General features: G+C 43.4%; 2 protein-coding genes across 2 annotated transcripts in view; one reads left to right on the top strand and one right to left on the bottom strand.

The window, feature by feature from the left end:
* Positions 1–25,367, top strand: part of LOC121176805 (pyruvate carboxylase, mitochondrial-like) — a 253,601-nt gene that overhangs the window by 139,083 nt on the left and 89,151 nt on the right. The window lies entirely within an intron of this gene.
* Positions 2,638–21,088, bottom strand: LOC121176806 (leucine-rich repeat and fibronectin type-III domain-containing protein 4). Its single transcript, XM_041030885.1, has 6 exons — positions 20,503–21,088; positions 20,229–20,391; positions 18,249–18,419; positions 16,095–16,256; positions 14,541–15,275; positions 2,638–3,982 (listed from the first exon to the last, which is right to left on the bottom strand). Exons 1-6 carry the CDS (start codon positions 21,086–21,088, stop codon positions 2,638–2,640), a joined length of 3,162 nt encoding a protein of 1,053 aa, XP_040886819.1.

Here is a 25,367-nt window from a genome sequence, read left to right as displayed (position 1 = left end):
ATCAGCTCCGCTGACTGACAAGTAAACAACTTCATTTTTTCCACACGTACATGAACGCGCTACAGCATCTTTGACTCACGAGTTTGCCTTTAGCTCAAAACATTTTCATCAAGACTGAATCATCCACTCGTTTCTCTCCAAACTCAAACTAAACCAAAGCATTAGGGTTTTTTTTTTATTTGTCTATATCTATCTTACGACCAGTAGAGCTGGAGATTTAAATGGCACTTAATGGTCTTAAAATATTGTGTTGGCACTTGGCAATGTACTAAACTACATAGACACAGGCAAATAAATGTCATACTGTAAATTCTTTTCACATATACAGTATGTGCTTTGTGCAAAATGCATGTGAAGTACATCTGTAATCAGCGATGCACACAAACAGGTCACACAACTCACTTCCTTGTGTTAATGAGTCTCTGTTTCATACGTGTAATTTTTTTTATTATTCATATCAAGTCCAGAGAACAATATTGACTTTGGCAAAATGAAATAATAACAAAAAGGAAACAACAATAATGGTTAAAAGTCATTATTATTAATGTAATTGGCTCTGTTTTATAGGCATCTGTTTGTGTGTGTGTCTGCATTTTGGTGTGTGCTTGCCAGTTTGAGTGTTTTGTGCAGTGTCTGCTTCTTCAGTATCTGTTTTGATCTTTATTTTTCTGCCTAGTTATAATCAACATTTTCTGTTCTAATCATGAAGATTTTTTGTTTAAAACAAAAAATCACACTTTTTTATATTTTGTATTTGATCCTAACATCATTCCCCAGAAAACAGAAACACATGGTGCGACAAGTAACATCATTTTATATATTTATATATATATATACTATATATATGTACTTTCATTTTTTCTCTTTTCATTTTTTTTTTCTCATTGATAGATGTTTTAAGAGTCTCTGTGGTCTGTGCCAATGGATCAGTCGTCCCTTTATAAGTTTTACAAAGTCTTCCAATGAAGAGTTTATAGCATTAGCGGCTTCTTAAACTGGTTCCTTTCTGAAAACATTCACTATTTGGATTTAAAGTGAATCCTTGTGGCACAAAGGAGCCTGAAGTCACCAAAAGAAATTAATTTGAAATTTTGACCCCCCCTCAGTGGTTGCTGCTTTCTGACCATGCTACATTGCTGGAAACAGTGATTTACTCTGGTTTCGGTGAAAATGTCTTTAAACGCTTCACTACGTTTTACGTCTCTTTGGGCGTTTTGATCACCTCTAATCTTGAATTTTCAGATTTATTTCTTTTACAGCATGTCCAGAAAGCACTTAACCTTTTTAAACACGAATGGAGTCTAGTTAACTGGATTGCCCCTCACAAACATTCATATACATGTGCCCACACAAATACACACACAGACACACACACACCCCCTTTTCCTGATCCATCAGTGCATGCACTCTTATGCAACCATTAGCATTATTCGTTTGTTTGGTCCATTATTATCCGACATCCAGTATGATCTTGTCTTTCAGAAATGCACACGCGCACATGTTCCATCATACACCGCTGTCTCCTCCATTTTTTAATCCATATCGACTCCGTCCTAATCCCAATGTCTTTCTTTTAATAATGTCTGTGCTCCACTTGCTCGTTCCAGCCCGTATCGATTGATCATGTCCAATGCAGCCGGCTCTGTATTTATGCTCCCATAATCCACAGGCACGGCGAGCCAAAATCATTGTCCAGCCACAGAGGACACATAAAAGTCACATTCATTGTGTTTTGGGAAAGAGTTTCAAAATGGCTGTCAGTATTGGAGTCAAAAAACAAGATAACAAAGCGGGGCTGTGTCACCGAATCAATCACATCTTTTTTTGTTGTTGTTTTTTGTTGTATTTTTGCCAAGCGTTTCACCGATATTACCAGTTGTGTTGATGTTTTTGATCCAGTGTAAACCCTTGTGCTGTTGTGGGGGCTGGGGCCCTGGAGAGTTGAAGTGTTAGCAGGAGTCTGGTTCTATTAGTGTATAGGCTTTACTGAGAATCCACACTGAGCTCACGCCATCTCTGTCTCTGCTATATAACCTTCATTCTGATGCTCTATTGATGTTTTCCCTTCTTTGATTATCTCTCTCCCTCTCTTTGCGACTATATATACCACTCGCATTGTGTCATCTCACAACTGTCACTCTCTTTGCCTGCGTTTTGTTTTTGTGTTACTACTTTCCTTTCCTATCTTGTATCAGTCATTTTTTACTGATACATCTTGAGCTCAGCCTCAAGTATTTAAAGACCATTTCAAAACTGCCTGGCGTTATGTTTCTCCCACTCATCCCCTTTCTCTGTCACATCTCTTTCCCCACTTATTTTCCCACCCATCACTCTTCGGGTCAGCTATGAAAAGCCTCTTAATAATCTCCACCTCACTCCCAGGTACGCTTTCCCCTCTCCTCTCCACTTTTCTTCACTTCTCCCCGGGCAAATCAAGGAGCTGCACAAGTGAGACTTTAGTCAATTTTACTCTTCTCCCTCCCCCTGAACTCTCAACCTTCCTTTCCTCATCTGCAATCACTTCATCTTCCCTGTCCTACCTTTTTACCCTCCTCAAATCAAGATCCCATTCAGACTGTCCTCTCACAGAACCCTTAATCCCTCTTAACTTTTTTTTTAATTCCGTTCCACTACCCCCTACACAACACTTTCCTCCAGTTCTTCAGCGTTCTTTCCGTCCTTCCCTTTCTCCCTCCCCTTGTCTTTTACACTGCCTGCTTTCCCAGTTGTAATCCCAGTGTTAGAGTTGGAGTTGGTGGTGTTATAAGCGTGGATGTATCCCCGTTGGAACTCGCAGCGTGCTCCAAAGCCCCCACCGCTTTCGCCCTCGTCGCTGGTTGTTGAGGAGGTTGTGCTTGTAGTCGAGGCGCACTGCACCAGCATTCCATGAAGCGACTGGCTCCGCCGCGTCCAGATCACGCTCAGCCGCTTGGCGTAACTGACAGCACCGTAACGCTTGGCAACAGTTGCCGCAGCATCAGTAGCCAGGGCAACAGAGGAGCCCATATCCAGTGAGTGCCGCCGTTTGCTAACGGTCCCACAGGCAGGACTTAGAGGGGATACAGGACTCTGATAAGCCTGCGAGGAGTTCCATTTGTCCCTGCCTCGGGGAGTGATTCTCCAGTCCAACAGCTCTGAGTCTCTCAGGGGTCTCTCGGCCAGAGAGAAACTGGCACGATTGGTCAGTTCTCGCTCCAGACGGGGCTTTGGGCGGTCCCTGGAGCGAGACTGGCGGGGCAGGGTGGATGGTGGGGAAGGAGAGTAGTAGAGAGGAGTTCTGTCACTCTCGGGGGTGTACGGTGGCGCTTTCTCCAGCTTCCTCTGCCTCACCACCAATGCCATCTCACCTCCTGCCCCTGTTGTTGTGGAAACTACACCCCCAGCTGAAAGAAACTGCTCCAGGTTGACTTTAGGCTTGGGCCTGGGCTTTGGAGGGAGTTTTGGAGGCAGAGAGGAAGCAGAATCCGCTGCTTCCTTCTCCTTCTCCTTCTCCTTGTCCTTCTCCTTGTCCTTCTCCCCTCCTCTTTTGGAAGGCAGACCGTTGGGCAGGACCACCATCATCATGTCCCCAGAACCATTTGATTGGTAGCACCCGCTGCTGTTTCCCCCTTTGTCCCCGCCCCCTACACCTCCACCTTGACAGCAGGCTCCACCTCCTGCCTCAGTGTTGCTGTTGTGACATATTATGTGATCCCCGTGATTGCAGACACGGTGGCGAACCATGAGCGCCACAGTAAACACGAGCAGGGTGACCACAACAACCCCGCCAACCAAGATAGTAAGTGTCCCGCCCAGAAAATGGGCTTGGAGTGAGCGGCATGCTGGGTAAACATCCTTGGTGGAGAAGGTGGTACAGCCCAGAACTTTTGTTGCTGCTAATGATGTGATTGTGTCATCAAAAATGGCCAGCACACACAGGTTATAGTCCACACCAGAAACCAAATTCTTCAACAGGAAACGGTCACTGGTCGATGGTAGAATTCTAAAGAGGGAGAAAAGAAAAAAAAAAACAGAGGAGCTCAGTTAAGTAGACAAGCATGCTGTGCACAGGATGTGTAGTGAAATGTAAAATATCTGCAGTAACTCGAAGCCTGGCCTGAATATTTTGACTATTGTGGAATTAAGGCAAAAGGCTCGATAACTGGAAACGGAGCAGGGGAAAGCTGGGGTGAAAGGATGGCTAGAAACAGCGCAGGAGTGGATACTGCAGTAGGGGGAGAGAGGGAAAATGAGGCTATTGATGGAGATCACGCCCAGGGAACATGAAAAGAGAACTCTGTCTGCTCATTTGGAGTGCAGGGGTGTGTGTGTGTGCGTGCTCGTACTTGAATCCCTGCGAGAAGAAAAAATCAAGCCATTTTGTGGGACCCCCACACTGGAAAAAGAGGCCATTTTAGGTTTAACGGTTAGGCCTAGGATTACAGCAAAGCTGAGACATTTTGTGCTTTTGATTGGAGGAATATAGGAAATGAATGTGTATTGTCATCACAAGTGAGGGTGTGTTTTGTTGTCTTTTGACTGCAAATGTGTTCCTGCATGTGTCTAATGAGTGAGTGCTTGCGTGGGATAATAAAGAGAGAAGTGCTTTGGATGTGTCCTCATTTTAAGTGTTCGAGCAGCCATTAAAACTAACAAACAGAGGATAGGTGAACAATAGAGAGGAGGAGGAGAGAAGGGGGGGAAAAGCCAAAGAAGAGTGGTGGTGGTAAGAACGGAGGGGGACAGTCTTTACATGAGTTGTATGTGCTTGTTTCAGTGTGTGCCTGCGTTCACGGTTGTCTGTGTTTGTATTTATGACATATTAAAATGAAAATCTGTGTGTATTTTCATGCTAGTGGGTTTCTGTATTTGACCTGCTGGGGTAGAGTGTGTGTGTGGGAGACTGTAGCACAGCTCAAGTGTCTGTCGCTGATGGGTATGACTTTGCCCTCTGCTGTCCAACCCTCTTGTGTGGGCAAGTGTGTATTTGTGTACTTTTGTGTTGCTACTATGAATATTTTGTCAGTGATTTCTTTTCTCTTTTCTCTCCGAGTTCCTCTTTCTCTCTCCGTTTCCACGTTACATCAAAGAGCTTATTTGTATCTTCTGTTTCTAACCGTTCCAGCTCCCCCCAGACTTGAGCTACATCCTATAAATGCCATCTAGTGTGACTCAGACACCAGGGGGACCCACTGCAGAAGGCCCCTAACCTTACTCTGCTTATAATGCTTTCAAAATAAAGAGACCAAGGGCAGCAGCAGTTTAGCCTGCTTGTGTGTTTCTTACATTTTGAATTGGGCGTAATTAGCTGCTACTACATAAGTAAGTTTAACAAATGAAATCAGTCCGATTGACAATTCTCACAAACATATTTATATCAGTGTCACAGAAACAAGGGGATTAGCTGTTTGAATAAGGCTAAATTAGCTGGGAAGCAAAAGAGGGGCTACTCGAGGCAAACTACAGTGGAGACCTATGAATTTGGGTGAGATTACTTCAAAGTAAGGATGGTGATCGCTGATTTTCACTCCCTCTCAGGACTTAAAAGTGAACAAAATTGAAATTTTCTGAACAAATGCCCAGAATATCAACTATTGCACAGGTATAATTTAGGATTAAAAGTGTTTTTTTTTTTTTATTCCCAAAGAACAGTGTGTGGCAAACTCAGTTACGCTGCCTTTGCAAATTGCCTGGAGTGATTTGAATTGCAAGGACTGGCACAGAAATACCTCCAAACTAATTTCCTGCAGAAGCTCAGTATGATTTGATAAGGAATTACAATGTACTGTCTGACACTCCAAGTCTCAGAATAATCTGAACGGACACATGGGGCAGTCTCATTAAAATCAGCCTTAGCCAGTGGTCATTAGGTCGCTATAGATTGCTTTCTAACACTGTCACAAATTCGCCAATTAACTCATTCTCTGCGCTGGAGCAACTTTGGGACCAGGTGTGTGTTACCATGGCAAAGGCTCATTATTTGGCTCAACAGTGCAGTACTTCTGGTGAAAGCATCTCTTCATGCAATATCCACACATTACTCCGTTTTCATGACCAGTCAACTTTCATGGCTTCATTTCCCTGAATATTAGTCATCTCTTTTCTCTCAGAGACAGAACACTGATATGAAAATAGTCTTTTTGGATCACAGCAAGTTCCAAACATGCTGAATGATACAGAAAATAAAAGTGCGGACAGTTTAATAATTGCATGGTCTAAGAAAAGGGTCCATTCATTCTCAATCTGTAACAGATTAATTAGTTTGAATGTCTCCTCAAACTGATGCCATCACTTGGAGAGATTTCATTGTTCAAGGTGACAGGTAGCTCTGTGAAATGATAGACACTGACTATATTGCAAGGCCCAAAACTTCAGAGCAATAACTTAAACTTGGGAAAGTGAAGGTTTTGAGTAAGTACTTTTTATATTCCTACAACAAAGAGTGAGGCATCTTAACAACTGGCATCCAACCAAAGCATTATAACTAAATATCTCAGAAATGAAAACCTAAAATGAAAGCCTGTCTTGGGCAATCAGTCACGCCAGAGGACTGTGAATTACCCCTGTAGAGTCCAGTAGTAAAGGCAGTGGATACTCAATCAGATTTGCCACATGAAATATGCAAGAAGCAGCACTCATAACACCACCGCTGCCTCTGTTTCTGAATAAAAAGCCTCGATCATATTACAGGCTTATAAAAGGGCCTGAGAAATATTACAGTGGTGTCAGTTCAGCCAGAGCCTTTATGCGTCTACGTATAATTGATAGATCCCGCGAGGCACAGAGACTTGACCATCACTGTGGGGTGTCATGCTCAGGCTGGGGGGCTGGTTCTCTTTAACAAAGGTTATATTCTAATGGGTTTTCCTTCACTTTGATGATTCACTGTCGTGTTAATGTGTTGTGGTTTCTCATGTCCTTTCTTTCCCCCCTCTTTTCCCACGTCGCTCAGTGTCTCAGTTTGATTAATAATCCTGATATACTGTTGTGTGCTTTATTGGATTCAGGGCTGGAAAAGAAACTGTATCTGCTTTATACAAGCAGTATTAGCACTGATTCCCTCTCTACTTTCTGATATATGGTTGCATTGTGTATTATCCTGCACCAGAGGAATTTGTATATGCAGTATATGTGGATTAACATAAAACATCTGAATGCTTCTTGCAGTCTATACTGTGTATGATAAACTGGGACAAGGCACCACACTGTTCAATCGGTCCTCCATTGTGTGACCATGACTCACGCACATACACACACCTTGAGAGAATCCTTGAGTCATTTTTCTAATCCTGCTATTCAATGTCTCATACCTTTATTCACTCTGTCCTCCATTCTTCCCTCTATCCTTCTTTTCAGCTCTTTTTCGATCCTCTCTCCCTCAGTCGATCCCCCTTATTCTTTTTCCATCCATCTTTTATGAACAGATTTCCATCTTTTTGCTGTTCGGTCACCCTCCCTCATCTCTCAGTATCCTCTGCCTTTTTCATCACTTTGTAATCACCCATCCTTTCTTTCCCTTTACCTAAATCTGCAGTGGTGCACCTTTTTTTTTGTTCCATGCTTGACTTCTTTCTTGGCTCCTTTTTGCCATTTGACTTGTGTTTTTAGTTATGTTCTTTTCCTCTGCTTATCTCTTCTCCTTCTTTGTCTCTCTCTATCTCTTTTACTTCCTCTGTGGTTTCACAGCCAATCAGCTCTGCTCGCCACAAATCCTCAGCTGATTCTCACCGGGCTCTACCTGACCTCCCAGCCTCTCTCCTTTTTTGCAGGGACTGTACTATGTCTCTATTAGCTACAGCTATAAGCGTGTACCATTATTCAGCACCCAAGGTCACTCCAACTACCGTCTTCCTTCTCCTCTCCTCTCCTCTCCTCTCCTCATCATTTCCTCTTTATCTGCCTCTGCTATTCCCTCCTCCTCATCTTCTCCTCTCCTTCCCTCTTCCTCTTCCCTATCACCTCTCCATTTGCCCTCATCTTATATTTCTCATCCTCCCTCTCCTCCTCCACCCCCTTCTCCCTATATCACTACTCTTCTCCTCCGCCCCACCATTGCTCCCTCCCTTATGAGATCGTGAATCACCTCTCTAGTTGTTTTTTTGCCACGCTGGCAGCGACAGAAATAGGCAAGCAAATTCACTGAAATATAGATGGAATACCCGGACACATTCACAAACACATGAGTCTTTGAAATGCTGATTCGCTACTACTCACTGCATTATGCATTTTTAACCGCATTTACATGCCTATTGTCACATGTGCATGCAAATGCTCACGCATCCTGGGACTCATGACATGATATTCACCTAAATCCTCATTATATGTTTATGAATATAAAGTGTACCACATATAAGTGTAGACCTACGGTTCTGAATTCAAATTTTTTATTGATTCAGCTGCTTTTGTCGAAAAGGCAGCGGTTGTTGTTCTTACTACCATCCCTGTTATTTGCAGACGCTGGCATTGTGCTCTGTCACCTAACATACCAAGAGCATGTGTGTGTGTCTGTCTCTATGCTTCTAATTATGGTTAAACCCTACAAAAGCGCGCACACACACACAGATGCAGGGAGAAAGTGAACGAGACAAGGGAGTGCTTTGTTCAAGCTGGTGACACAGAAACGAGTAATTATTAGTACCCGGGAGAGAGAGAGGAAAAGAAAAGAGTGATAGCAGAGGGGATAAAGGAGTGGTAGAATCCCACCCCTCTTTCCTCATCTTTCTTTCTCCCTCTTCTTCTCTTGCTACCTCATTTCTTTCCCTCTCTCTCTCTCTCTCTTTTTTTCCTCTCTCTCTGCGTTACCAAGTCTGGTGGTCTGACACCAGACAAGATTGGGCACAGAGAGCAGCAGAGAGAGGAGAGAGGGGGAGAGGGGGAGAGGGAGAAGGAGAGAGAAAGAGAGACGAGGAGGAACAACAAAGCAATTATCTCCTCTTCTGGCTGACATCTATACTGCCCTCACTTCCTTTTTCCCATGTCATGTCTTTTGTTCGTTTACCCTTTCCTCCATTTTTGGTCTTGATTCGTCGAACTGTTTACTGTCTTGTTGGCTGTCTCCCTCAATTTAGTCTGATCTCTTCTTCTGTTTTCCTTGATCTGTCTTTCTGTCTGTCTCTCCCCCACCCCCCCTCCGGATTTTGTTTCATCCCTCCTTCTGTCTTTTCGCTTTTCTTAATCTATCCTTCTCACTCTGCTCTCTCTCATTTGGCCTGATTTTCTTGCTCTGCCTGATTCAGTTCTTTTCTCTCTTATTCCCATTCCTTTTTTTTTATGACCTCCTTCTTCTCCTCCCCAATCCTCCAGTATTTCTGTCTCCACCATTTCTCCCCATTTCCTCTCAATTTTTCTTAACCACATGATTAAAAGGATAGTGTGAAACCCACTGTCTGTTCCCTTCTTTGTCCCTTACTCACTTCCTCCCTTCCTCTGACCTTACAGTATAATATAAGTTGACATACTGTATGTCTTGAGTGCTGACCCTTTCTCTTTTCCTCCCTTCCTCTGCCTCTGATGTGAGTTGACACATGTATTGACACAGTAGTTTAACACTTAATTACATCTTCCCCTGGGGTACAGCTCTGAACCTCGTTCTGTCCCTCCTCTTTCTCTCTCCCTCCCTCTCTTTCTTTCCTGCATCCTTTTGGCCTTCTAAGTCTTTGCTCTTTTCTTCCTTCCTCCCTCTTTCTCCATCTTAGGCTCTGCATGCCCACTCCCTGCACCACTGTCATATCTCTCCTTACATCCTTATCTAGCCTCTGCCTCAGCAGATGCACTTATCTTGTTTCTTGTATGATTTCTTGTATAAGTGACCAGGCTCGTACTCGGCTAAAATAGGATGCTGATATCAGTTTCCTCAGCAATATCATATTGTATTGTATCATATTGCACATGACAGAAACCGAAAGCGTCTCTGGATGTTTGATTTCTCCAGTGGAAGAAAGTAGTTCATATAGTTTACCACATATTTTTTAAATGTATTTATAGATTGGTTCAGTACTCTGTGTCACATATTTGTCATATATGGTGTGTAATTAGTGTCAGCAAATGAGTGGTATTGCCGTACACCTAATTTTCAGGTCCTGCTTCTTTAATCCTTTCATTTCCCTCTCCGTTTGTGACTCATTACCCATGCTCTCATCTATTTCCCAGCATGCTACTTTCCTCTGGCTGTCAAACTCTCACCCTGTCCTTTTTAACTGTGCGTCCCTTTTCTCAGACTCTACTTTCATTATTCTCATTATTTCTTAAACTCTGCGTGATTCTCTCTCTCCAACTTCCTGCTCTTTCTGTCCCTGTGATCGTTTCTGGTCCCATTAAATTCTGTGCCAAAACTTGACACTTTGAGTGCCCAGCAGGAAGGTTGATCCTGTTGTGACTGGAGTGAAATTGTGAAAATTGTCAAAGCCCCCTTACACTCCTGCCTGCACGCTTTGAGGACTTTCTGAACCAAATAAGAAACTTTTGGCTCTGACGTTCACAAGTGTCATACAAATGATCCCACTGGCGTGCCTTAGTATGCCTCATCTGATTCATAAAGTATTGTAAACTTCTATCCTATTACATTGCCAGTGTTTTTAATCAAGGACCTTTTTCTTATGATAAAATTGAGCGTGGCACTGTAACATCGTGGCAAAGCTCCAGGAAGGAAGCTCAGTTGATGGTGTCAGGGGAGCTAAGGGTGACAGGGTGAGCAGTGCCCAGCGGATGCCACATGGACGACATCCCACCTGGCACTGTCACAGACGCCATCACAATTAGACAAGCCGTGCTAAAATGGAAGCTGGTGTTGTCTACCGTGTGACTGACCTTTAAAGATGATTAAATCTGGCAGTCGCACAGTGTGCTCTGCTGTTCTGTAATCTGTATAAACACTATATATCACTGTCTCACTGTGACTCTCTTTTTGTCAATTGTTGGAGATGAGATGCTTTTTTCTCCCCTCTCTCTTTTTTTTGCCTTCCATTCTTAAAACCTCTCTGTTTTTTTTGTTTGTTTCTCTCCCTCCCCTCTCTGCTCAGTTCAGCTGGCCTGGTATATTTTTCTCCACCTGCCAAAACACACATGCAGCAGCAGCAGCAGCAACAACAACAACAACAAAATATGAACACAAATCCCTGATGGAAACTCTTCCATTCTCTCCATGAATGCATAAGCCAGACTCCTTTTGATTGACTCCCTCCTTTCTCAGAGTTACTAGCTGGTGTGATAGTGTGGTCGGCACTGACGTGTTGATAACATGATAGAAATCTATACTGGAGATTCCTGACTGCACTGTGGTATACTGCCTTTCAAATGCTGCACCCTTCCATTTCCTCTTTATCTGTCCTCTGAGACTGATTTCCCTGCTTCCTTCCACAAAGCCCTCAGACTTCCTGTCTCCTCTTTGAACCTTTTCCTTCTCTTTTCCAATTGAGTTGGGAGTTTATATCTCAATTTCACCTTTTAAGATAGCCACTACATCTCTGTCTCTCCTTTGAGACAGTTATCCCCGCCCTCTTTTGATGGCGGTGTGATTTGTTTAAAGTTTAGTCAAACTTCAGATTGCTTACTCCCTCCTCGCTGAATTTCAGCATCTCTCCTGTGACACCGGATGTCTTGGCTCAGTCTTTCTCGCTTATCTCGCCGCTGTTTTGTTTCTGTGTGAGTTCCTATGTGTCGAGCAGCATTTTTCGTGTCTCAAGCTGTACAGCTGAGCCTTCACCTCTACTGATGCTGCCGTTTCATTATCTCCTTAAAGTTGGTTCACTACAAGAAGGGCATTTTACCTTGTGTTTAAGAGCTAAATTCAGCGGGGGCACCTGGGATTTCTAGTAATATTAGAGACAGCTGTGCAATTTAATACATTCCAATACAACAGCCCTGCAACAAATACAGCCTTTGAGTGTAAAAGTTTGTTGCAGATTTATCAAAGGGTTCCTTGAGCTCTGAATCTGTAAATGAGGGATTCCAGATACTTTCGCTGTCTGAATTTGTAACCGCTTTGCTTTCTAGAGATAAAACACCTTTACTTGATAACGTTAAGTAGCAAGTCAGCTCCCTCTATTATTACAGTATTTTCCATAGAGGAGGTAATGCAGCTGATCAGCGAGGGAGCTTAGATCTCATTCAGTTCATTAAATTCAATCATTTAATTAGTTCTCCGTGTGTAATCGCCACAAATGTGTCATGGGACTGCACAAAATCTGCACTCATCTGTTTTGATGTGGCATTTCAATGGAACACCTCTTCGCCTCCTCGCCTCCGTCCTTTCATCTGCCCGACGCGCTCTCTCTCTCTCTCTCTCTCTCTCTCTCTCTCTCTCTCTAGCAGTGGATTGCTGTGCTGCAGGGCTTTCACCACGCTGCCTCGTCTCCAGTTCCTCTTCCTGCTGCTCCCTTGTGACATTATTCCTCTTTGTTTATTTTTTTAAAGCACTACTTCCCATCTCTCTGATATTCCAAATTTCTCTGGGCTTCATCCGGGACTAGGTCTTTATCTTACGTTCTGAACTACCACACTCTCCCACTTTCTTCCCTACCCAGGTATATTGTTATATATCATATATATATTGTGTACGCACATTTTCTCTCTTACTCTATTCCTGTGATGGATTTTAATACCTCCCCTCCCTCTCCCCACCCTTGTTTCCTTGCTTTTTTCTTTAGGACCATGTGAGCCCACACCTCTCCCCCCCTCACTGTCTGTCAGTGTCTCTCCTTTCACCCATCCCTCTTTCATCTCAATCTCTCCCTTGGTGATTTGGGTGGAACCTATCTCCTATCTTCCCCTTCTCTCTGAATCCATCTCCTCCACCTCCTGAAATCTCTGAGGCCTTATTCCCATCTTAAAATTCACCTGTTCTTCACTTTTGGCTCCATCCATCACTCAGACTATTAGTTTCTCCTCCCCATCCGTCTTATTTCCATACACCTCTGGCTGCTATTTTCCATACTTTCCCTCAATCCTTCTGATTATACCTATGCACAGCTTTTCACCTTTCCAATCATTTTTCCATCTGTCAGTTTTCCCTGCTCTCTTCCTGTTGTAGAATTTGCTCCCTTCACCTCTTCTCAATACCACTTACAACTTAGTACCATCTTTATAATACCTTTGGGACACAACATTCAATTCTGCATTAGTGTCGAATGGAATCAAAAAGAAAAACAGAAATAATGCCGTGATGGCAGTTTCTACCCAGCCTTGTCTCTCCTTGTCTTATTCCATCTCACTCCCACTATTTCACCCAGTGTTTTGCTTTAGCAGCAACATAAATGTTTCATCAGTCTATGGCTGTAAATACAGAGGCAGTAAACTCTGAATCCACGCAGGCATAATTCATGTGCAGTGCAGTAGCATTATAGCAGCTGAAATCTGAGACATACTGTTATGCTTTGAATGACACAGTGACAAGACTGTCCTGCATCCATCCATCTTTTTTCCTCATGTGTGCCTCATTTCCTCCCGTCTCGTCCTCCTCAGTCAGACTTCCCGTCTCAGCCCATGCTGCTGTGGATATTTGAGCCGCTGGTTTTTAAGATTCACAATGTGAACACAACGTGTGAAACTCGTGATCCATCCCTTTTCATGTAAAAAGGGAAAGGTTTGTTTTACATAAACTCTCTGCTTTGATTTGCTCCTTCTTCTAATCTTTTTTGGCTCTTGTAGAACTCCTTCTTCCCTTTTGCTAGACCCACAGCTCCAGTATACAAATTGGCTCACAGCGATGCACAGAAACAGTGAGCGAAGATTGGCAGCTTTGCAAAAGCTTTCTTAGGTATGCAGATTAGTTTTTTACCTTATGTTTTTCCAAAAAAAAGTAGCCTAAACTTATGAGGCAGGGTGTTGCGGTGGCCTCTTAAATAATTTGTGGTAACATGAAGAACGTTGCAACCCTTAACCTCAGATCTGGTCTTTATAAATGTTTGATTGTTGTTATGCCTCTGAGGAGGAAGATTTAAATGGAGCTTCAAATTAAAAAGGACATGTCCCATCAAGATTAATATGGACACACGACACTGTATGCCACTAAATGTTGCTGTAGATATATCTTGCATTTAGAGTCAGACGCTTTATAAATCCTCTAGCTGTTATAGGGCACACTGTGATAAATCTTAGAAACCCCTTTTCCCTCAAAAAATCCCCCTGTTTCCTTTAACGTTTATCCGCTTGTCCTCCCGTTTCACTCTCATCCATTAACTATTCACCTGTTGGGTTTCTGTGTCATACAGTGATGGAGATAAATTATTAACTACCTTCGCCCCCTCTATCCCTTCATCTGTCTCCCCATTCGTCCTTCCCTTGAGCGATCCGCTCGCCCATGTACAAGGTGAACAGTTACACTACTGAAGTGTTGTGCTGTAATGGATAAATATTTAAGGGTTTTTGCATGAAAACAGGAAGGAACAGACAAAAAATAACTTGTGGTTGCATGTAGAGGAGACGCTGTTAATGTAAGACAATTACCAATACCTGTTGGCAAGTATATCTAAGCTACTGTAGAAATACCATTTCAGATGCAGAATATGGCTCATTGTTTACATAGCGAGTGATGTGTGTTATTATAAAGCAAAAGCTGAACTGACCTGTAGATGAGAGTCTCGTCTGCGGTGCAGTTGTACTGTATCTGATACATCCATACAACGTAAGCTGCGGACAAACGTCCCAAATCCCATCGGACCTGAGCCGAGGTTGACGTAACGCCTTGTACTCCAACCATCCTCCCTTCTTCCTCGTCCCCCTCGTCGTCCTCCATGCTCCCTCCGTCAGGTCTCTCTCCTTCAGAGGCCCTGCCGCTGTCGCCTTCTTCTTCCTCCCCGCCACCTTTTCTCCCATCCTCCACCTCGCCTCCCCGTCCTACGCCATTGTTAATCCCTCCGTTTTTCCCTGTGCTGATATCCGAGGAGCCCGGATCAGTCCGTAAAATCCCATTGGTCACGTTCCTGTTGTTCTTGGTGTTGACGTTGTTATTCCCTGTGTTTCCACCTGCTCCTCCCCGGTGAGGCAGGGGGATTATTTTCAGGTCCACAGCAGCAGTCGCTTCACCTGCTGCATTTATTGCAATACATGTGTATGCCCCGTCATCCCGGGCAACTGTTACTAAGATATCCAAGGTCCCGTTGCTGAAGGAGCTGGTCCGGGATGAGTTTGCAATGATGCGGTCATCCGGTGAAACCCAGTGGACTACTGGCTCCGGGTCGCCAATGGCACGGCACTTTAGCGTTGCTCTCTGGCCCTCCAAGACCCACAGCTTGTGGGTGTGACGGGTGATGAGCGGTGGTTCACAAGTAAACTCCTCCTCAGGAATTGACCAGAAATACCTTAGAGATAACGGCAGGGAAGAGAGATGAAGCCAATCAGAGAGAGAGAGGTAGAGCAGAATCATCTTTTTGGTTATCTCCTGAGTCCTGTGCCCTGAGATAACTTCTGTTATGATTTGGTGTCATATAAATAAAATTGACTTGGCTTGACTTTTTGGCAAAACTCACTAGTTGTTCTTGTTTCATCCCTCCGAGGTGAGTTTGGAAGATTAATGTAGTACATTAGCTTAAAGATCTATGCCATCTTGTCTGTCAATTTAAAGGTAAAATTCAGTAACACACAGCAGTCTGAACAGTTTCCCATGCTGCTCTGCAGAAAACAAGACTAAGCAAAGACTTATTAGTGGTGACAGTGATGACAGATGACAACAACAGATGCTCATTTTCCTTTGTTTTCACTACATAGTTTTGACTGCAGGGTTAGACCGGAAAAATTCTGGGAGAGAGATGCAGGGAAGTGAGGCCGAGAGTCTGAGGTATCAGAATAATTACTACAGATATATCACACCACTGTGTCAAAACTCAGTCCTTCTGGCCTACCTGTCCTGCGAGTTTGTGCTCCAGTTCTATTCTTACACACAGGAAGATTCAATCAAGGTGTCATAAAATGTGAGGCCCTTAATTGGATATGTTCTAAAACAAGGCCAGGGCACAAACTTGGAACAAATTGGCCCAGAGACAAATTTGGGAAACACTAATAAATGATTTTCAACTGGACCTAACATCCTTCAACCATTCAAACTATTCTTTTGCTCCCTCTGACACTGAAGGACTTAGCAGGCTCAACAGATAATCCACTGATCAATCGATGATGTTTACCTTCCAGCCAGGTGAGCAGGTGTGGCACATGTCTCCATGTCGTCTCCGCGGATAAGCCGCCGTAACCATAGCAGCTCACAGTTGCAGTGCAGCGGGTTCCCCCCAAAATTTAGACTTATGACAGCGTTGTAGGGGGTGGGACTTATTGCACCGGTCTGGGACCTGAAGATGACAGTAGAAGAGGAATCAGTTCACTTGTATAAATTTGTGTTAACCTCCGTGAGTTTATTTAAATGCTGTTTTCCTGAACAATTTGCAGATAACAGTAAAACTAACTCTATAAACCTTATTCTTTAACATGTTTCCATTTTTAATTGTCATTAACCAGTTTGAGTGTGAAAACTCAAATAGCAGCACTAGCCTGTTAACATTTTCTTCCTCAAGGTTTAATTTCTTTTTTTTCACAGTTTTGTAAAATTGCAATGAATTCCTCTTTTTGTGATTCAAATTCTAAAGGAGAGAGTTTTAATTACTATTTAATTATTAAGGATTCAAAGGGGTCTAAAGCACCAGAAATTATTTTGCTGCAAAGTGAAGTGAGGTCTTGGTATCAGCAAGTTAACAAGAGCTTGCTCCTGAAAATGAGAGAAACAAGTGATGATGATCCACAACAGGCGCTTACTAACCTACTTAGGAGCAACACTTAGCGGTAGCGCTGTGACAGGCGTCTTGCAGCTCAGTGGCGCAAATTAAATTTGGAATAATTTGCAAATAGCAAGGAAGAAAACAAAGTTCTGTGGCGCTTATTTCCTGAGCAGCTTCCTGGAAGATGGTTCTGAAGATTAGGGTTGTAATAAGATATATGAAATGAATGTGCTATCACAGTGTGTGTGTGTGTGCGCGCGTGCGCGTGTGTGTGTATTTTTTCAAACTTGCTTATTTCTTTGAAAAAGTTTAATAATTTGACACAGGGTGCTATGACAATAGCTGGCTTCTAGCAGAGCATCAGACGGTAAGGAGAGAACAGAAAGAAGTGCGACTGTAAGAATAAAGAAATAATGGACCTCTAACAGAAAGAGGCAGCTGTAGTCTGCTGTTATATGCTCTTCCATGGCTATATAAACAGATAAAAAGCACGGCTGGGTTAATTTAAATGGCAGTGTTTCGTAAAGCTCTTGGCACATTCGACATGAACTGGAATAAAGATTAAAAAAAAAAAAAAAAAGACTGAATGAGAAAGTAATCTAAAATAAAGAATAGGAGACTTAAGAGGCTGTTTATGGAAGCAGTTCAGTCTGACTATAAATGTGAAAGCATAGATTTGTGAGGAAAATAAGAAAGTGTAGTTGAAGTGATGATTTGACCTTAAATTTGAACTTGTATTTGACAGCAGGCCAACAGAAAGACATGTCTGTCGCTGATAACTGCTCTGTTCATATTCACTCGACAGTTTGTAAATCAGACACCATACCATAAACACCTCAGCAATTTGCTTCAAATCTAAATTGTGTGTTGAGTTCACAGAAGCCCTGTCACAGCTGGACTCACACAGCTGGACTCAAAACGAAACATAAGACCTTGACACAGGACACTGCTGTTTGTTTCCTGCCTGACACCAATGGTCATTGTTGTGTCTTTTAACCATGTCCTTTCCTCAATGCTAACTGCGTGTTTATTACTGTAACCATAACAACAAAGGTCCTCTTAGCTTAAGGAAGTACTCATTTTATCATGAGCCTAACCGAGTAGTTTTTGTGTCTAAACCTAAACTGTCACCATTCCATTGTAGCCATGACACTGAAGGTCCAGTGCACTGCTGCTGGTGCACACCGCGTGGTTATTAGGTGTGGTGTGAGTCGTATCAGAGGGTGGGGACAAATGACCTAAGTGGTCTCTCCCCTTGGAGGATTTGTCGGAAATAAAATGAGAACACTGATATCTTCCATTATACCTGCTGTCTCTTATGTTCCAGTCAGTGGACTGTTAAGAATGAAATCATTTGTAGTGGTGCTCCATGCTGTACATATGGATATTTAAATAGCAAATACATAGAGATTGGAGTGACCACAAATGTTACAGCATGTCTGAACACCAGTGTTGTCTCCCTGTGGTTCTGTTAAAAACCACTTGGCTCTGGGCCAATGTCATCTGCCGCAGAATATTTCCACTGAGCCACTTCTTAGAGAAACATAAAAGACAAAGCTCGAGAGCTACCTTGCAAAGAGGGGATCAGGAGGCAGGGTTCGGAGCCTGTTGGAGGTCATATCCAGTCTTGCAAGCTTATAGAGCTCTCCAAAGACTCCTTCTGCTATGTGGTCTATCAGGTTATGATCCAAGTTCAAAGTGTGCAGACTGGCCATGTTCTGAATGGACTCCCATGGTACCCTGTAGCAATAAAATAGAGGAATATTTACGTTAGTGTGAGTTGAATGGAAATAATATACTTTGTGCCAAGACTATTTGTTTTATTCTCGTTTAGGAGAAGAGGAAATAGAGAATATCTCTTCAAGGTAAAGGCAGTTGTGGAGATTTATTTCTCTGATGGTTAGTGACCTTTGTGGGTACATTTCTGTTGTATAAGAAATGAACCTGATTAAAATTTAACTTTACCACTATGTTTTACCACTGTGCTTTGAGTATGTAGTAGTCATCTAGTATTTTGCGGAGGCATTCACTAAGAACTGTGCACGTTTGGCAGAGTATAAATTTGTTTTCCATCATTGGAAAGACGGTGAAAGTGAAATGAACAGAAATAGTTATTTTAGTAACTTCAAGGGGAGAGAAAAAGTTGGTGAAAACAGCAGATGGTTTCCATCTTTGTCTATACAGGAGAATGTCTCTAGACAATTAAGCATGTGAGGGGAAAGGAGTACTAGGCATTTTGATTTATTAAATTATGTTTGTGATTTAGATTAGAGAGAGACAGAGAGAGAGAAGCAGGATATTGTGGCACAGCCTCTTTGATATGATCTAAATTACTGTCCACAATCATTTTTCTTCCATTATTAAATTCATCCCACAGCGAGGCTAGATACATTACATGAGTCAGTTTTAGGCAGAGCAGAAGGGGAGAGTTTGCCTAAAACCAGGTCATAACAACTTCTTTTTGATATCTTTTTTTTTAATATACATGTATAAACTGTAGTTGGCAGTTCCCTTCCTTGCTGAGTTGCTCAACACCAGTGTCCCAGAAAGTTAAGCACATGAGATCATTTCAAGTTCAAGAGTTGCTCTGTAAAACTCTGCTAAAACTGGTATTTGAACAAATTTAAGCTGCAGGAGATGCCAGGTGCGCCTCCATTTTCTACACAATTAAATCACGCAAGTGGGCCTCCCCAGCTGGATAAGCTCCTGTCGTGATCTGCTTCCACTTTTGAGCCTTTTTAACCTTGATAAGAAAGAATCTGTGATACAGGTTCACTTTAACTGTGTCAGTAGAATAGACTGAGTAGTACACAACAAAGGGCAAACGGCACTCGCTAATATATGCATCATTAAAACTCTTTACACTTCTCTTATGGCCTGGTTGAGGTTGGAGAGAGGCCAGAGAGCTCCTGTAGAGGAGACAAATGAAACATCTTAATCAGAACTGACAGCCGAAAGCTGCTGAATTCATCAACGCAGTGGGACACACTGAAGAGGAGAATAGGGGATTGATCGAGAATATCGTCATTGTTCTGACTTATTATTTAGTCCAGAGGAGCAGATAGTGATGCTGTAAGTGTCTCCATTGTCCTAGACAGAGATGAGTGGAATACTTCGCAGTGCGTCTAAAATATGAATGTTGTAGCACAGCAACCGCAACACACACTCATGCACAGTGGAGTAAGCTCAGGTGTGCCCTCATCAAATCTTAACAAAATCGAAGTCATAGAAAGTTAGGACCTCATCAAAATTGATTCTCTTTCAGTTTCCTGAGCTTTTAGTGCTCTCCTCCCAGCCTCAGCAGTTTGAGCTAGTTTCTCTTTGCTGTGTTTGCTGACTCTTGTGAGATCACACAAGATGTTGCCACTGTGCCTTGAAGTGTTGGGAGCTGAGCTGTGCTTCTGCAGCACGCACTTGAGACTGAGGCCTGAGCACAGGAAACTTAAGAGTATTACTGTGTGTTCCTATTTAACAAAGAAGAGCAGATTAGAATGAGTGAATCCACAGTGCGAGAGGGTGTGGTTGATCGCAACAGAGGCAAGAACTTACCTCCTGAGGTTATTGTAGGACAGGTCGAGGTCCTCCAGTGTTAGCAAGAAGTCATCAAAGGCCTGGGCAGAGACTTTAACCAGCTGGTTGTTGTTTACGATCAAATGTTGCAGGTTAACCAAACCTGCGAGGTCCCTGGGTCCCAGTGTAGTCAGGCGATTACCTAGATGCACAAATATAAATAACACCATTAAGTGTTTTCCATTTTATCTATATGTTACCAGTTTGAATGACCACATCCCAGTAGTTTAAGTCAGGAGTGTAGTTAGCTCACCATCCAGATGCAGCGAGCGCAAACTCTCCAAGTCAGCAAAGGCCATTGGTCGAATCAGGTGGATGGTGTTCCTTGACAGAGTCAAATCAACCAAACCGGTCATGTTGACAAAATCATTCCCGCCCACCTCCGTGATGAAGTTGTCAGCCAGTCGCAGCTCGACGGTGCGGCGGTCCACGTGTGGGGGGACGAACAGGAGGCCCTTGTCGGCACAGAGGGTGCTGAGCGACTCTGAAAGGTTTCGACACACGCAGTGGAAGGGACAGGCCGAGACCACGCCCCACGTCTCCCCTGCTCCAATCAGAGATGGCAGCAGGCAGCATGTGACTAGAGTCAGCCAGTGAAACGCTGGGAAAGGGACAGAGTCAGGAAGGGTTCTTTTCGTAGCCCTGGGGCAGGCACAGTGGATGAGGTGGGATGAGGAGGGCAAAGATGAGACAAGGAGAGGGGGGAGAAGAGAAAGAGAGAGGATGGATGGAGGGAAAAGGGAGAGAAAGGTAGAATGTTCTGCCCTTTGTTCGGGGTGGAGGTGTGTGTGGGGCAGGTGTTTTCTTCTGCAGGGATTGAGGGGTGGGGGGACAGGCATGGTAGAACGCCTGGCTATCCACAGACCTGGAGAGAGACAGACAGAGAGGAAGTGGGAGAAAGAGCAAAAATGGGTCTTTAGACTTTTCCCTGGTCAGATATCGTTTTATAAGAGATGTGTGAAGTGTGTTTTTGTGTCTGGTTCCCTGTCTTCCACCTACTGACTAGGCAGAGCTGGAACGAGAGCCTGTTCTGAACACATTTAATTCAATTTCTATATTAATATATGACGCCAAATCGTAACATATATTATCTCCAGGCACTTTACAGAGTAAGGTCAAGACCTTACAATATTACAGACAGACAAACCCATCAGTTCCCACCATCAGCAAGCACATGCATACTTGTGTGGGCCAAGGCCTCCTCATAAATGAGCACCACTCTGCTCTAATGCCTACTTCGTGCTTCAAATCATAAAAAAAGCCATATTGAGAAATGGTTGTAGCCCTCTAAACACACACTTTCTTGCTGTACCTCTTACATATACACTTGCAGGCACACCACAGCTCATTGCCTAGCAACAACATCCCAAAAGACTGAACACAGCCTGTCCCCATAGTAACAGTTACCTAGAAACCTGTAAGAGCGGATTATACAAGTGTTATATCATAGGACCCTTTCTTAAGACTGTGGGTCAGGAAATCAAATTGGGTCAGCAGCCTCATCAGCCTTGATTCTACAGCAAAACTGGAGTCAAGCAATGTAGGTCTCAGTAGGCTCAGCGGAGTACAACACATAGAGGGGTCCCATTGTAATCTCAGACATGCAGAAAATCTCCCAGTAAACACAGGCTTTTGTGACACATACATTCCTCAACACAGCTATGGTGATGATAAGGTATGGAGATGAGTCACTGCCACTGATTGGCATGCATAATAGTTGGCATAGCAACCGTTACCTAGACACAGCGAGAGTGACAGGGAGTGTTGATGACAGTCGCAGCCACGGTGAGTAGCGAGAGGAGACACAGGATGAGACGGTGAGTCAGACAGACGCAGAGAAACTAACATAATTGGAGAAAGACGGGTGTATTTTTATGTGGAGCAATCTGGAGACTTGTGCAGTGGAGTTGGGGGGGGGGGGGGGGCTATAGTATTGTGATTATGAAGTGATATATAATGTATGCAACCTAATACTTTGAGTAACGACATAACCATATATCATGCTGACTTTACAGGGTGATGCGAATTGCTGGCTCGATATTTTCCATTAGGTGCTAGCTTTACTCTTTCTGGGTGAAACTGGAAGAGGGTTTACCATCTAGTTCAGATATAGAAGCAGTGTGGATATCAAAGCGCGGGGGTTTCCAGTGCCATTCTGCATTCTCTTCCTTACTACACGGTTTCTTCCACTTCTTGATGGCAGGGCAGCAAAGTCACGAACGCCTGCAGTGACAGCCAGTCCCCAAGGGCAGTCGATATTGGAAGTCGACTGCTCCCGAGCTCCTGTGGAGGGGTGCATACTAAAATGTGAAAATGCTCCCACAAAAGCGAACTGCTGCTTAAAAATGCGTCTGCTTCGCTCCCTGAAAAGTCCTAACATCAGGTGTTGTCGTAGAGCGAGGAGGGCACTTCAGTCCTGGCTTACCCCCCCCCCCTGTACTTTGCTAATGCTTGCTGCACAGACAGCTTACTTTACCCGCGGCACACTGAATGTCAATACACGCACGCACACTCTCCTGTTGCACTCCTTCATTTGACCTTTATCTTTGCTTCACTCCCCACTTTCTTAAATTTGTTCCCTCCTTTACTCCTTCTCACTGCTTTCTCACTCTCGTAATAACTTACTCTCCTGATCCATCTCTGAATTTCTCTCACCCTGTCTTTAATTTTCACCTCCCCTCTCCCCTTTCTCCTTGTGATAGCCTTCACATCCTTCTTTCTGTGTGTCATGTCTACCCACACCTTAACTCTCCCCTCACTGCGCTGCTCTCACGTGCTTCTCCTCTTCTTCCACTGACTCTATTACCAAAGATTGCTCTTTGTTTCCTTGCCATTCATTCTCTGCCATTTGTTTCTCACCGCAGTGCTTCTCCTGGTGTTGTCTATCTCTCTCTCTATCCCGTCTCTCCATCCTTGCTCACCTTCCATCTTATAACCTCTTCTGCCTCTGGCTGCTCTGTAAATTTCCAAATTTCTTTCTTTATGTCTCATTCCCCCTCTTTCTTTCTCTCTGTCTTGTCTGCCCTTGAGGCAACCTGAGTACGACAATGTTATCAGTCACAGCTCTACCTCGCCACCTTCCCTCCTCTTCTCTCCCCTCCTCCGCCTCTGTCTTTTTGTCTTGTCTCTCTATCGCTTGCTGACTCTGCTGCCCTCCATATCTCCTTGCCTTCTTTTTTTCAGTCACAAACTATGCACACATATGCTCGCACACACCCTCAGATGCTACTTCCACACACAATTTCGTCTTATCCTCTGCCCATCTCAGGCTCACTCCCTGCTTTTTTTCCCCTTTCCTCCCTCGCTTTCCTCATTTATCTAACTTCCTCACCCATCCTTCCTCCCCACCTGCTTTCTATTTTCCCATGTCTTCATTTTTCTGCCTTACCTCTTCCTCACCCGTCCTCCTCCTATCATTTTCTATGTCCCTAGAAGCTTTCCTCCACTTCTGCATCTCCCTCTTGCTCTTCCTCTATTAGAGAGCAGATCTTATTTGCAACTGGGGCGATGGAGTGTTGAAGCTTTCTGACACACACACACACACATACACATACATACACACACAAAGTTGGGTGTAACCGATCTGTCCACTTGCTGATCGATACCCACAGAGCTGGATAACACCCTGTCCCATTCGTTTACATTCCTCCTCGTTCTCTTTCTTTCACTCTCAGCCTCTTTCTTTGGCCAAATAAAATGTGCATCATTGTGTGTTTCAGCTACCTTTTTATGCCAAAAAACATTCGAGGATGTGACACCAGTAATGCTGATACTTAATGACATTTCATTACTGCTCCCAACCATACATGGCATTTGTGTATTTATTTATATAATTAATTTGTCTCTTCTGATTCTCCTCTGCCCTGTGGCGTGGTGTACCTCAACCCTTTTAAGCTTTGTTGGTTTAGGCTTTTTGACAGCGGCGGTGTCTTTATTTTGAAATTCTTTCACAATATAGAGAATAACAGTGAAACAGTTTAAAGCATTATCATATGTTGTATATCCTATATTGTAGTGTGGTATGGTTTCTTTCAAGGCTGCAGTCAAAATGGATAAATGTTTTAGTTTATAAAATGGCATTAAATACTTAACATTATCTATCACAGGTTTCCAGAGCCTGAGGTTATGTCTTCAAAGACAGTGATTTTAATGATTTCATTTCTGCACACTTATAAGATTACCTATAAACTGTCTAAAACATTACATCATAGTCCTGTAAATCAGAAGTTACTGTTTCTGTTTTCAGGCATTTATGGATTTGCAGTACTGGTTGAAAACTACTTTTGCCCCTGATGATATTTATACACACTGGTCTTTTATATAGCTCTTTAATTCAGATTTTATCTTGCATAGTTTTTTTTTCTTATCTTGATGCCTGTTCTTGTGCTGCTGCAACAGAATGTCATCCCTGGGTATCAATAAAGTTTTATCTTACACATTGTACTGATGCAGCACACAGTACAGTGCGGTACAGTATGTGTGAATAGCACAAGATATGTGTGTGTGGTCACAACCCTCAGCTAGTGTCTGCACTTAATGTATATGGTTGTAGATGCTTGTTTCCACAGCTCGTCGAGGGTGTGTGTGTGTGTTTGTGTGTGTGAATTAATGTGTAATTTTTCTGCACTTAGGAAGCTTTCTCTTGCTCTTAAGAATTTGCTGCTGAATTTGCAGTAAATGTGGAGCAGCCAGATCTGAGTGCGCACGCACGCACGCACACACTAACACAATCTCTCGCTCTCTTGATCTCAGACACAGACATACATGCACACAGAGCAAGCAGCCTGGCATCACAATACGGCAATAAGGCCGAAACCCCTTTGGTATCAAGGCTGCTTGACACTTTTTGTAAAGAAAAGAGGGAGTCAGTCAATGAAAGATGGATGATGGAGAGAGAAATCACAGAGGAGGACAGAACAGAAGGACAAGAAAAGAGATCAGCCACAGAGGGAGGTAAAATCCCATGTGTGTTTGTGTGTGAGTGGAAGGACACATGGCATGTAAGAACATGTGGCTAGAGGTTTGTGTTATCCTAGACATGTGTACCGTATGAGTTTCCATAACTGCAATTGATTTTTTTTTCCCTCTTCCCTCTATTTTGGGAAGACTTTCGTTACA

This window comes from Toxotes jaculatrix, chromosome 23, assembly GCF_017976425.1.
Source record: "Toxotes jaculatrix isolate fToxJac2 chromosome 23, fToxJac2.pri, whole genome shotgun sequence".
NCBI classification, from domain to species: Eukaryota; Metazoa; Chordata; class Actinopteri; family Toxotidae; genus Toxotes; species Toxotes jaculatrix.
This window is presented reverse-complemented; position numbering and strand designations above follow the sequence as displayed.

Bases quoted from the DNA above. Each gene is read 5' to 3' on its own strand.
- LOC121176806 (XM_041030885.1), bottom strand. From the start codon at position 21,088: ATGCCTGTCCCCCCACCCCTCAATCCCTGCAGAAGAAAACACCTGCCC. The intron at 18,420-20,228 runs GTAAGTTCTTGC...TTATTGCTACAG, and splicing joins TCCTACAATAACCTCAGGAG to GGTACCATGGGAGTCCATTC. The intron at 3,983-14,540 runs GTCAGTTCAGCT...CTCCCTCTTTAG, and splicing joins GACGAGACTCTCATCTACAG to AATTCTACCATCGACCAGTG.